Source organism: Aythya ferina (assembly GCF_964211825.1).
Source record: "Aythya ferina genome assembly, chromosome: 4".
Lineage (NCBI taxonomy): Eukaryota > Metazoa > Chordata > Aves > Anseriformes > Anatidae > Aythya > Aythya ferina.
The window spans coordinates 76,967,153-76,979,514 of NC_140300.1; the positions used below are offsets into that span (position 1 = coordinate 76,967,153).

The 12,362-nt window shown below is 55.1% G+C and overlaps 1 protein-coding gene across 4 annotated transcripts; it reads right to left on the bottom strand.

The window, feature by feature from the left end:
* Positions 1-349: 349 nt before the first annotated feature.
* On the bottom strand, positions 350-3,104 carry NKX6-1 (NK6 homeobox 1). 4 transcript variants are annotated; one of them, XM_084516781.1, is made up of 3 exons: positions 2,201-3,104; positions 1,898-1,999; positions 350-1,818 (listed from the first exon to the last, which is right to left on the bottom strand). In XM_084516781.1, exons 1-3 carry the CDS (start codon positions 2,835-2,837, stop codon positions 1,703-1,705), a joined length of 855 nt encoding a protein of 284 aa, XP_084372907.1. In that variant the 5' UTR covers positions 2,838-3,104; the 3' UTR covers positions 350-1,702. The 4 variants fall into 4 exon arrangements, with proteins under 4 accessions (XP_084372907.1, XP_084372906.1, XP_084372905.1 ...); XM_084516780.1 differs by having other exon boundaries at positions 350-1,830; XM_084516779.1 differs by having other exon boundaries at positions 1,898-2,070.
* Positions 3,105-12,362: the final 9,258 nt, after the last annotated feature.

Here is a 12,362-nt window from a genome sequence, read left to right on the forward strand (position 1 = left end):
CCGTGGGCCGGGGGTGAACGCGGGACCCCGACGGCCCCTCAGCGCCTGCACCGGGCGGGCTCCGGGGTCTGCGCCGCCACCGCTCGTTCCGCAGCGGTTTCTGTTTACAGCATGATGCATTTGAGCCCGAACGCATTAGGTGCATTATTCATTGGGTACATTTGTCAGAACATGCATGTGTATAAAGAACTAATGATCCATATTAAATTAATGACGCTATAAAAAAGAAAAATACCCCATACATGCAGTTTATGACGGCAACTCCAGACTTTGATAAACCATGGAAAAGACCTAATCAGATGAAGCATTGGACTGTTCCGTCTCCAAAATTACATTTCTTGAAATGCGCTTGTACACAATGTTGGTTTTATTAAAACAAATTAATTCAGTCATTAAGGAATCATACGGCAAGTGTCTCATAAGTCAAGACCTCCAGTGTAACAAATTGATTAAATGACTGTGTAATAGTCTCTTTAAACAAATCTAGTGTAACAAGTTAATAGATCTGCTCAATTACCATGCTGGGGTGATGAGGATGCGGGCGACTCATTAAACGCGGGATAGTGGGGGGGGGGGGGGGGAGGGGGAGGGATGAGAGGTGCAGGATGGGGTCCCGGTCCGGTCCCGGGCAGGGTCGGGGGCGATCTGCTGCCCTGCTGCAATTTCGGTGGGTGCCCGCTGCCCGCCGTGCCCCCGCGCTGCAGTCGTGGGGTGGTTTGTCTGCTGTGCCCCTGCCTTACAATGGTCGCTGCAATTCGCGGGCACCGGGGCTGGTCGGGAATTTCAATTCCCCCGGGCTGAACGAAGCCGAGCACCCGGTGGTGAACCCCCCGAGCAATTCGCCTCTGGCCCCACACCCCTGCTGGGGCCGCGCCGCAGCAGCTAGGAGCAGCCTCGGATCCTGCTCCCCCCGACTGCCCGCGACCCCCGGCCCTGTCCCCGGCCCGGCCCCAGGGGAGAAGGCAGCAGACGGCGGCAGGGTGCGTGTTTAATCGCTTTATCTGGGTGGGCTCAGGAACAGAAAGTGCATTACACGGAACGGGGCGTGCACGGGGCTCTTCTCTTTACAAACCGAATCTTTTTAATATAAATTAATAAATGTTAAGACGCTATATCACGATATGTCATCGTTATCGGCTTAAAAAAAGCAAACAATTTACATTCTATAGTATTCCGTATGATACAAAACAAAACACACCTTAAATTCAATTACAGCAACTAAATGAATTTTATATTTTGACCGAAAGTGGTTGTGACGATTCGCACCAGCTACTTGTCCACGCGCTGGCTTCTCCCTTCTCCCTTTTTTCGTTTCACTCTCTGCTGCTCGCCAGGGAGCGGAGCCGCGCCGGGGCCGGGAGCGCTCTGCTCGCCAGGAGCCGACCCCCGGCGGGGCCGGGACCCAAGGACACCGAGACACCGTGGCACCCGGGCAGCCCCGCCGCTCCCCTCCGTGCCGCTCGGCGCCTGGATAGTCGCAGTCCTCCGTGCTCTGCCCCCGGCCTCCCGCCGGCCACGGGGCGCGCAGAGTCTACAAAAATAATCTGTACATCTCCGAGATCGGTGGCGGGCGCGGGGCTAGGCCGAGGCCTCCCCCTCGGACGGGGGCGGCAGCAGCCCCCCGCCGCCCGGCTTGTGTTTCTTGAGCAACTGCGCGATCTTCTCGTCGTCCGAGTTGGGGTCCAGCGGCTTGTTGTAGTCGTCATCCTCCTCCTCGTTCTCCGAGGCGTCCTTCAGCCGCTCCGTCTCCGAGTCCTGCTTCTTCTTGGCCGTCGCCATCTCGGCCGCGTGCTTCTTCCGCCACTTGGTGCGCCGGTTCTGGAACCAGACCTGCAGCCACCGCCTCAGCCCCGGCACCCTAACCCGAACCCCCCCAGGCGCCCCCCGCCCGCCTCACCTTGACCTGGCTCTCGGTCATTCCCAGCGAGTAGGCCAGCCGGGCGCGCTCCGGGCCCGCCAGGTACTTGGTCTGCTCGAACGTCTTCTCCAGGGCGAAAATCTGCTGGCCAGAAAAAGTGGGTCGGGTATGTTTTCTCTTCCCGTCCTTATCCAGCAAAATCGAGCCTTGGTCTGGCGGGGCGAGAGGAGAGAGAGGCACGCGCGGGGGCGCGGCGTTAACGCGGGGCCGGGAGCAGGACCGGCAGCGGGACCAGGGTGCGGGGCTGGGGGCCGGGGGTCGGGGTCGGGGTGCGGTACTTACGGGGCGCACAGGCCAGGCGGGCGTCCCTCCAGGGTGGCCCCTGCACCACGCCGGGCCAGAAGATGGGCGTGCGGCCCGGCAACTCGGCCAGCGGCTTTGGGTAGCGCCCGGCGGCCACGGCGGCGGCGGCGGCGGCGGCGGCGGGGCTGAAGTAGAGGGCGGGCGGCGGCGGCGGAGGCGGCGGCGGCGGGGGAGGGCTGAGGCTGCCGAAGCGGGGCAGCCCGGCCAGCAGTCCGGCGGGCGCCGCCGACGATGCAGAGGGCGCGGCGGATGAGAGCGCGGCGCCCGGCAGGGGCACCGAGGGCCGGCTCAGGATGTCGTTGATGCCGTGCGGCGTGGCGGCTGAGAGCTGCGGCGGCGCCGGGAGCCCCCCGGGGCCGGGGCCGGGGCCGGGGCCGGGGCCGGGGCCCACGCCCGGCGCCTTGAGGCCGGGCGAGCCGAGCGGCGGTGAGGGCGAGGCGGAGGCCGGCGAGGCGGACGAAGCGGAGGCCGAAGAGGCGGGCCCGGCGGGCAGCGGGTACGCGGGGTACAGCGGCGCCTTCATCTCGGCCATGCTGTGCAGGGCGGCCAGCGGCGGGCTGCCCAGCAGGAAGGCGCCCTGCCGGGGCGCGCCGTCCGCCTGCCCCAGCGCCAGCATCCCCGCGCCGCCCCGGCCGCAGCCGCGGCCGGACCTAGCGCCGCGGGGCCCCGATGGCCGGCATCCAGCCCGGGCCGCCCGCCGCCCCTAGCGGGGAGCTCCGCGCCCCAGCGCCGCCCCGCCGGGCATCGGGGCCGCGCCGCAGGGTGTGCGCCGGCGGAGCGCGGCTCAAGGCGCCGCGGGGGCCCTGCCCGCCGCCCCCTCGTCCTCCTCGGCGCCCCGCATCCCTCCCTCCCGCCCGCCCCCGGCCCGGCCCGGCCCGGCCCGGCTCGGCTCGGCTCGGCGCGGTGCTGCGGGTGCGGCTCGGGGCGCACTGCCGCGCCGCCCCGCTCCCTGCCTCCTTTACGGGGGCACGGCCGGCAGCGGGCGCGGCGGCGGCGGCGGCGGGCGGGGGCGGGGCGGCGGCCGGACCTGCCCACCGGGCCCTGCCGGGACGGGCCGGGACGGGCCGGGACGGGGCCGCCGTGCGCTCCGCCCTGACAGCCCGTGGCGGCTCGGCCGGCCCTGCTGCTCCCCTCTTCTTCTCCCCTCTTCTCCTCTCCTCTCTTCCCCTTCTCTTTTCCTGTCTTCTCCTCCTCTTCCCCTTCTCTTTTCCTGTCTTCTCTTCTCTTCTCTTCTCTTCTCTTCTCTTCTCTTCTCTTCTCTTCTCTTCTCTTCTCTTCTCTTCTCTTCTCTTCTCTTCTCTTCTCTTCTCTTCTCTTCTCTTCTCTTCTCTTCTCTTCTCTTCTCTTCTCTTCTCTTCTCTTCTCTTCTCTTCTCTTCTCTTCTCTTCTCTTCTCTTCTCTTCTCTTCTCTTCTCTTCTCTTCTCCTCCACGATTTTTTTCCTTCTTTTCCTTTTCCTCTTTCTTCTTTTCGTTTTTTGTTCTTTTATTTTTCTTTCCCTTTTACTTTTTCCTTTTCGTTTTCTTTTGCCTTCTATTCTTTTTCCTTTTCGTTTTCTTTTGCCTTCTATTCTTTTTCCTTTTCGTTTTCTTTTGCCTTCTATTCTTTTTCCTTTTCGTTTTCTTTTTTCTTTTAATTTCATTTTCTTTTTTCATTTTCTTATCCTTTTTTTTCCATTTTCCTTTTATTTTTTTCTTTCCCTTTCTTTATTCCTTTGCCTTTTTCTTTTTTACTTTTTCGTTTCATTTTTTTTCCTTTCATTTTCGTTATTTTTTCCGTTTTCTTTTCCGTTTTCCTTTATTTTTCCTTTTCGTTTTTTCTTTTCCTTCCATTTTTTCCTATTCTTTTATTTGTCTTTTTCTTTTTTCTTTTTTACTCTTCTTTCGTTTTCCTTTTTATTTTCGTTTCTCTTTCCGTTTTCCTTTTTTCCTTTTTCCTTCCTTTCCCTTTTTTCTGTTTTTTTTTGGGCTTTTTCTTTTCTCTACGTTTGTCTTTCCTTTACACTTTTTGTTTTCTACTTGTCTTTGTCTGTTTCCTTGTCTTTTTTCGTTTCTTTCTGGTTTTACTTTTTCCTTCCTTTTTTTTTTTCCCCTCTTCTTCTTGCCTTTACTTTTTTTTTTTCTCTTTTGAAATCCTTTCCTCTGCCTTCTTTAAATTTCTCCCTGGTGTTTTCGTTTCTCCCCCCGTGCCCGGTCCCGGCCACTCGGAGTGGGGCCGGAGCGGCGGCCGCCTTCTGCCCGCGGCGTGGCCTCCCCTCGGCGGGGCCTCCCTCCCGCTGCCTCCAGCCCCTGGGTCCTGCCGAGAGACGGGGCAGGGGCAGGGGCAGGGGCAGGGGCGGTGAGCGGAGCGGGGCAAGGCGGCGGCAGGGAGAGGGAGGAAAGGGGAGGACGGAGGCGCCGCGGCTGGAGCAGCGGCCGTCCCGCCGGGCAGGGACCCCTCTCCTGGCACGGCACGGCTTGGCACGGCACGGCACGGCTGGGCTCGGTCATTTGCTGTTTTCCTGCGGTGCCGGTCGCGAGTGCAGGTGCCTGAGGGGTGCCGCACGCCAGGAGGGAGCGGATGCTGCGCGGAGTCGTTGCTTTGTTCAGCAGATAAAGTACACCGCCGGTACCGTGTGTGACCCGGTGCGAGCGAGCGGCCGGCTACTTTCTGCAAGAGATGGACGGGGACTTCGAGGCCGTTTTGTTGTAGCAACGCTGAAAAGGAGCCGAGTCGTTTGCTGTCCGCCCTAGGCTGGGGAGAGGAGCTGAGCCAGGAAATCCTAATGTTCTTCTGGGTGCTAATTCCAACTCTTAATCAAGATCTGATTACCAAAAAGGAAGGCAGAGCATAAAAATGCTATAAAGATTGAAAAATGTTCACTCTCGCCCATAATTCAAGCTGCAAATGTGTCCATTATGACATCCGCTAGAGCAGAAGAATTGTGATGTTGTAAGATTCTCTGCAGCAGACTTCTGCCAAGTCTGGCGAATAACCTGGGTCCGTGGGCTAGCTCTGTGACACGGGGGTACTCTCATTCTCTTTCTGCTTCTTCAGAAACACGGGATAGTTGAGGAACAGTAAAAGCTAATTAAAAATAGTTAATAGGTCAATCACACTCGGTCTTATATTTATCTAATGCGGAACAGTGATTCTTTAGTGAAGTATTACCGGAGCCAAGAAAATGAATCAGGCGTTTAATGGAGATGTGGAAACAGAAATTTCTTGTAAGACTACAAAACTGTAAGCCAATAATACACTAAAATATAATAAAATTATAATTAAAATTCCACGCACGAAACGCCACCCTCTGAGTCCTCTCTCACTGGGCGATAAAACCGAGGCAAAGCCGGCCAGAAAACGTTTCGGGAGCCGGCACTTTCGGTACCGGTCAGAGGTACCGTCTGCAGCCTTGCCCCGGCGCGCCCGGCTCCGGCGGCAGCCCAAGCGAAAGGCGTCGCTGCATGGTGACCCGGCTGCGGGCCCCCTCGGGGAAATGTCCCCACGGGCTGCACCGGCACCCCCAGGAGACCTTCTCCTTTGCCTCTTTCGGCCTGAACGGCCCCCCGAGGGCTGGCCCTGGGAGCTGGTGGGGGGCTCAGGGGGCGATGCGGCGGCGGTGCCGCACAGCTCGGGAGGCGCCGTGCTCGGGTGCAGACCTCTGGGGAGCACCGTACGCGGCACGGACGCCCCCGTTTCTTTCTTACCACGGGGGCAGCAAGCGTTTGGGCTTCCCGAAGTACAGCCCTCTCTGCCTCTCCTCCGTGCCGAGGACAGCCGGGGGGCTTGGTGGAGACGCCGGCCTCAGAGCGACACCGCTCTGCATTACTCGCTCAGCCCGACCGCGCCGGGGTCGGTTCTGTGGGCAGCAGCCTCACGCTGCCAGCCGGGGACAGATTCTGAGACCTGTGCCCTTCCCGGGGTTCCGTGTCACTCCCGAGGACGCCTCACTGTTGCTTTGCTGCTGTGGCGCCGTGCTCCCCGCATCGCGGCCGGAGCAGTGCTCCCATTTGTGCCGAAGCGCATCCAGAATAACGGTGGCAGGAATTTGCACCGGAGGCCGAGGTTTTGGTGAGATCGAGAGGAAGCAGAACCTGCTCCATTTGCGACAAGCGTGCAAGGAGCAGCATGTCCCTGGGGGTTCCTTCATGGCAGCCGCTGCCTCAGTGTTTCTTTTCTTAAACGTGGTGCAGAAATATATTTACAACTCCTGAGTCGTGCAAAATGTTTTTCTCCTTTCTGGAGTGTGGAAAATGTGTGGTGCTGCAGCAGAATAGTTACTTTTACTTTTTGTTTGTTATCGTTGGTCCGGACTGATCCCTGCTGGGGGAAAGCCAGGAAGCTAGGATTAAAAGAGAAGCTGTGTCCTCAGTCCGCAGCATATGAAGGGTTTCTTGGCACTCTCCTGTTTGTGTGCTCCTGCCCGGTGCCACTGGGCAGCGCAGCTAGCAACTGGGTGCCCAGGCACTGCGGGGTACACAGAAAACTTCTTTCCCTTGGTGGGCTTGCAGGTGCCATGGCTCGTCCTCTCTGTTCACTGAAAGTAGAGAGCGCAGCCAGGGGCTGCTGCTGGCTGTGCCCACGGTGACCCACAGCATGGTCACATTGGAGTGACCCGCTCTGCATCCAGGTGGCACTGGGGACCCTAACAGGGACGGGGTGCACGCAGAGGGTTAGGCCCAGACAATGGGGCTCGGCTGGAGCAGTGTTCTGGATTGGTGATTGTGCCTGGTCCTCATTTATCATCTGGCCCCCTAAAAGCAAGCCAAAGTAGCCTCAGCTACTTTGAGCTTTGAGCTTTGCTCAAAAGCAAGCCAAAGTGAAGCCTCAGTACAAACAATGGTTTTGTAAATTTATTATGAAAAACAGTTATGTATTAACAACAACAATAAAAAGTAAATAAATAAATAAACACTGTATTGGTACTGGCCTAGGAAACCACTGCAGAAACCTGCAGGTAACAGTCATGCAGACTCATATGCGTCATGGGCCACGTGTGTAAGAGCCCTAGTATTCGATCTCTGCCATTTCTCTTTGTCCAGCTGCTGTGTTCCCAAGTCAATTTTGGTTGTTTTGCACTGCAGTTCATTGTGCAGAACATCCAGTCACATGGCAAGCATGCATGCAAGGCACAGGTAGAGGATGGAGGCACCAACACAGGCCCTACAGGAGGCACCGGGTGTCCCCCCGCGGGCCAGCCACCCCCCAGGCATGTTCCCCACCACCACTCCCCACGGGTCTGGACACAGCTCTGGAGTTCATGTCTGTGCTGCCTCCATGCAGATTACCAGGTACGCATCAGGGTGAAAACTAATGTCTGACTGTACTTTGGATTCACATTAACAACAAAACTGTATGGAAATTTAACTGGCATTGCTGGAGCTATTGTGCAGTTTGTTTCACTCTGAGAGGAAAACGAGTGTACAGTAGGCCATCTCTATGCATCGATCTTTACATAGCCCCCATGGAAATCAGCAGAGAGCACTCTGCTTAGAAATTGTTGGCACAGGGTTGTCCGGTGTCAGGGAACTGGAAATCGTTAAATTGATTATCTAAACTGTGGGGGGGGGAAGGGAGGATAGGAAGTGGCGGCAGCAGCTATCATTATGTGCATATTTGTATGATTTTTATAAAATCTTATTTCATCATTTTCCATCACATCGAAGGCTGACGGGGCTGCATTGATTTGAACATTCAAGCTAAAGCAAAAATAATAATAATAATAATAATAAAAATTAGTCGCAGCAGCAGACTCTGTAAGGTTACTTCTGTGTGCGTTGTTTTTTGTTATTTTTTAAGAAAAGATTGTGCTTCCTTCGTTAAGCAGCACCAGCTGCTTCCAGTGGCGGGAGGACACCCCCGGCTCCGTGGGGCTGCGGGGCTGCTGCCCCGTCCTTGTTCTCGCAGCTCCACCTAGCGAGCTGTCACCAGCCGCTCTGCTCTTGGCTCGTGTGCTTCCGTCTCTGGTTTTCCGAGTTGAGAGTCCTGCGTTTTCCTTGCCTTTAATGTGTGCTGCGCACGGACTGCTCTGGTAAAGCTTTTACTTCCCCCTTGGTGTTATAAATCATCTCTGGTCTGGAGGTGAGCTGTGAGAGCCGGCTCCTGACCGCTTGTGGTCGTTAGAGGTCCCAGGGTGCTTTTTGCAACAATAACGTAGTTAATTCTTCTGCCTGGCCGCGCTCCAGCTCCGGCACCCCACTGCCTCTCTTCCCACTCTGTTCGGCTCCCATCGGGCCACATCTTTACTGGAGTGCAGCAATTTTTCCCCAGAAAGGCTACTGTAAAGGGGATATGTTACATCACAGGATGTTGTACATAGTGCATCGTGCAGACATCTACTACTATCTCTGTACCCTGCATGCAAGGGAGGATTTAACGGAGGATGCAGCTCTATTAGTGCACAAGGTGATTCTCCTGCCCTGTGCCAGCAGGAGCTGCTGTGCCACAAGGCAAGGGGCAAGAGCTCTTGCTCCTGGCCAGGGCAGGGGCGGCAGGGGTGCAGCATCGCTTCCCCACGCCTTGCTGGAGTTGCAGGAGGCAGCTTCTGCTCTTGTCCCTGTGACATGGGGCACTATCCAGCCCTGCAGACCCCGGGGCACCATATCATCCCCAACGGCTGTGTCGACTTTTGTTATGGAGGCCAGACCCGTGCTGCAGAGGTGTGATGGGGAAGGCAGAGAGAACTCTGGGGGGCTTGGGAGCTGCCAAGGGAGGCAGGGAGACAGATGTTCTGATTGCTCTGTAATAAGACAGATCTTAGCAGAGAAGGGTTGTTCCATGTTTTGTGTTTTCTCCTGTACTAAAAAGCCTGTTGCCAGAAGGAGCACTTTCCTAGCCCACCTCAGTTTGCAGTGGCATTGCCAACAGTTCCTGGGATACAATACACTTCTGTGCCCTGCCGTGCAGAGAAATCTGCTATTTTGTACACATTTCTTGGTGACCTCTACGGGCTCCTGCTTCTCTTCACCTTCATCCTTTCCTTCTAATTTCTCATCACCACTGGTGTCAGTAGCAGTCATGTTCTGCAGATGGCACGAGCTGCTCGTGGTGCTCAGGAGAGGGCAGCAGGGAATGCCGTGGCTGGAATACCATGCCCAAGGTACCTGCACACAGGTTATCAATGCCTTCCTGTTGCGAGATAGCTTCTGCCACTGACAGCTTTGGTTAGCTGTCGTGGTGCCATGAGGGATGCCATACAGAAAGCACCTTCTGAGCATGTGGGTACAGCAGCTGGCTGAAAGAGAGTCTTCTTGTGCTGGCAAATGGTGGGTCTCAGGTGGTGCCTTTACTTTGCAATTGCATGGAAAAAGCACTGCATCAGAGAGTTCATGAGCTGGAAAGTACAGTTCTTGACTCCTCTTGTCTGGGCTCTGCAGTGCAGGCTGCAGGTATGTGGACAGCTGTCCTGCATGACAGCAGAAGTGGTAGAAACCCATTTGGCATGGTGGCCCTCTATCCACATCTAGCTCTCACTCTTCCTGCCTGAGGACCAGCTGCCCCCGAGGGAGCTGGAAAACTTTGGGGGCAGAGCCAGTGCTGTCCCAGCTGCACCCCATCCTTTGGAGGGGGCCCGCTCCTCCTCCCCCCTCAGCTCAGAGCAAGGCCTGATCGGTGCTTGCTTCCCCAGCCTGCTTTGCAGGTGGGGCTCCCTGCAGAAGTTCTTTTCAGGATGGAGCGCTTTCCCACAACTGCCTCTCCAGAACTCCAGAAGGTAAGGCAAAGAGGCAGACGGCTTGCAGCCAGTTGTCCCTGTGTGCTGGTGACTTCCAGGGCATAGAAGTGAGGTCAGGAGCAGGAGTGCTGTGGTGTAATGACATGAGTCATTAGTCAGGATTTGCTGAGGGGCTTTCTACCCCAATCCTGGCAGCTTAACACAGAAGAGCCTCAGGTCTCTGTCTTTGTAGTTTGCATTGTGTTTTCATGGCTGTTTGGGGCGAGGCACTTGTCTCAGTCCGTATCCTCCTAGTAAACAGCTCAGAGTCCTATATAGTGTGGTTCCATTTCACAGGGTCTGGAGAAAGGTGACAAAGATAGCAAAGGCATAACTGGTTAATAATTGCTAGTGTCTTTTTATGACTATGCCAGTGGAAGATTACTGCCAGGAAACTCCCAGAAGTGCATGTGTAGGAGCACCGTTGTGAAGCACAGAAAGTGCATAGATCTGAGGATTGCCACAGCAAAATGACAGCAAACCAGGACTTCACAGGGCCGCCTTTCCAGATCAGGAGTTTTTGTCATTTTTTATCATTTGCCTTAGTTGCATCCTGCCGACTGCTTGCCACTTATAATATACACTCTGAGCATGCCATAAGGCTCTCTCTGTCCCTTGAGATAAGGTAATAAGATGATATCACTGGCAAAAGAGGGTGATATTTCACAAACTGCTGAAAATTAATGCTGATATGCCTCCTCATACCCTGCATCAGCCTTTCCTATGAACTGAAAAGTAAGAGGGAGGGCAGTACTGAAGTTCAAATAAATGAGATGGCGTAAAGCATTGGGAAAGGAGGATGAGAAGGACAGGACAAAATCAAGTGCCAGAGAGCACAGACAAGCGTGAGCTGTGCTTGGTGCTCTGCAAATCCAGCAAACGGTAACCAGTTCATGTGGAAGTGCCATGCTGGCCAGAGGGTGGGAGAAGCTGCTGCCAAAACTGTAGAACTGTTATTCCCCTGGTGTAAGAAAGAGGCAAAACACTGCTGGAAACAGGGCCTGGGCTGCTACCCAGCACAGGAGGCAGTGTGTCTGCTGCAAACAGAAGTGGTGCTGGCTGCTCACCACGTGCTGAGAGAGGCTGTGCCCCCAGTGCTTGGCTACACGAAGAAAAGCTGTGTGCCTGCGCAGAGGCTGAGAAGATGAAGCTGGCCTACCAAAAACACATAAAGAGTGAACTTTCTCCAAAAGCTTTAGGCTGAACTCAGCAGAAAACAGCTCTTTCCATCCGTGCTACATTTCATGGGCCAGCTTCTCTGGCAGATATCTGCAGGCTGTGCCCCAAGTCCCTTCCCTACCAGCCTACAACTGCCCCCAACCACCTCCTCAGTCTCCACCCTGCTGCAGCTCCTTCACACTGCTTCCCATCACCTCACCCCTGTCTTTCCCCTTCTCTGTTTGCAGGAGGCAGCCCTGCCAGCAGTGTGGTGAGCCCAGTGCAGCATTCCTGGCTGGTAAATTATGGTATTCCCAACAGATGTTTGCATTAAAGACCAAATCTGCATGGATTACGCAGCCTGCGGTGCACGTGACGTCACACAGAAAGGGAATGTCCAAACACATGGCGTGTTCAGGTGGCCGCAGCAAGCACATTCAAAAACAGCAGCAGCTTGCCAGACACCCAACACGTCTGAAGCATCGTTTGGGAGCAAGAAATAGCATCCCAGGAATTATGGTATGGAGGAGAGATCAAGAATACCCATGTAATTGTGCAGTGCACCGCCACCTGGACCAAACAGAAGGCCACAGTGGGTAAAGGTGTTACCAGACAGATTTTGCATAGTGGTCAATAGGCAGTGTTTCTCAGACTTTGGTGCTTAATTTGGAAATACTGTGGCCAGTTTGTTCCGTTTTGTTATGTTTTGTTGTTGTTGTTGTTTGTTTGTTTGACATACAAGTATCCTACTTTATAAAGTTCAAGTGTGCAAGCACCAAGCAAGTAACTCAGTCACAAATACTGGGGACTATGATGCTTTTATGCCACACTAGCAAATGTAAAGAGGTTATTAGGCATGTTAGCTAAACCCAAAAGAACAATGTGGTGCTGTCAGTGGATTAAAATTACTCAAATATGGACAATCCTATTCAGGAGGCCTTGGCAAAGTGTTGCTGTCTGTCAACAAACATTCACACCAGCAAGACAGCATTAGAGCTCATACTGCATTAATTCAGAGGAAAGAAAAAGACTCTTGTTTTGTTTTGGTTTTGGAGGAGGTGGATTCACCTTTGAGCACATAGGTTGTGTAACAGCCAGCTTCTGACCTGGAATTCGGCTTCCAGCACTTCCTGAGCACCCCGGCGCAGGTGCAGTGCTCCCACCCATGGTCCCCAGCCCCACGGTTTGGTCCTTGGTTGTGTCAGGGGAGTGCGCGGCAGCATTGGCTGTGGACTTGTGGTTCAGTGATCAAACGCTCAGCAGAATTGGAGGCTGGTGTGTGAAACGCTGCTCT

What these genes read in the sequence shown, in the direction of transcription:
- NKX6-1 (XM_084516778.1), bottom strand. Translation starts at nt 2,837, where the DNA reads ATGCTGGCGCTGGGGCAGGCGGACGGCGCGCCCCGGCAGGGCGCCTTC. An exon ending in CCGCCTGGCCTGTGCGCCCC is followed by an intron (nt 2,071 to 2,200) that starts GTAAGTACCGCA and finishes TCGCCCCGCCAG; the next exon opens with ACCAAGGCTCGATTTTGCTG. An exon ending in TGACCGAGAGCCAGGTCAAG is followed by an intron (nt 1,831 to 1,897) that starts GTGAGGCGGGCG and finishes CGGTGGCTGCAG; the next exon opens with GTCTGGTTCCAGAACCGGCG.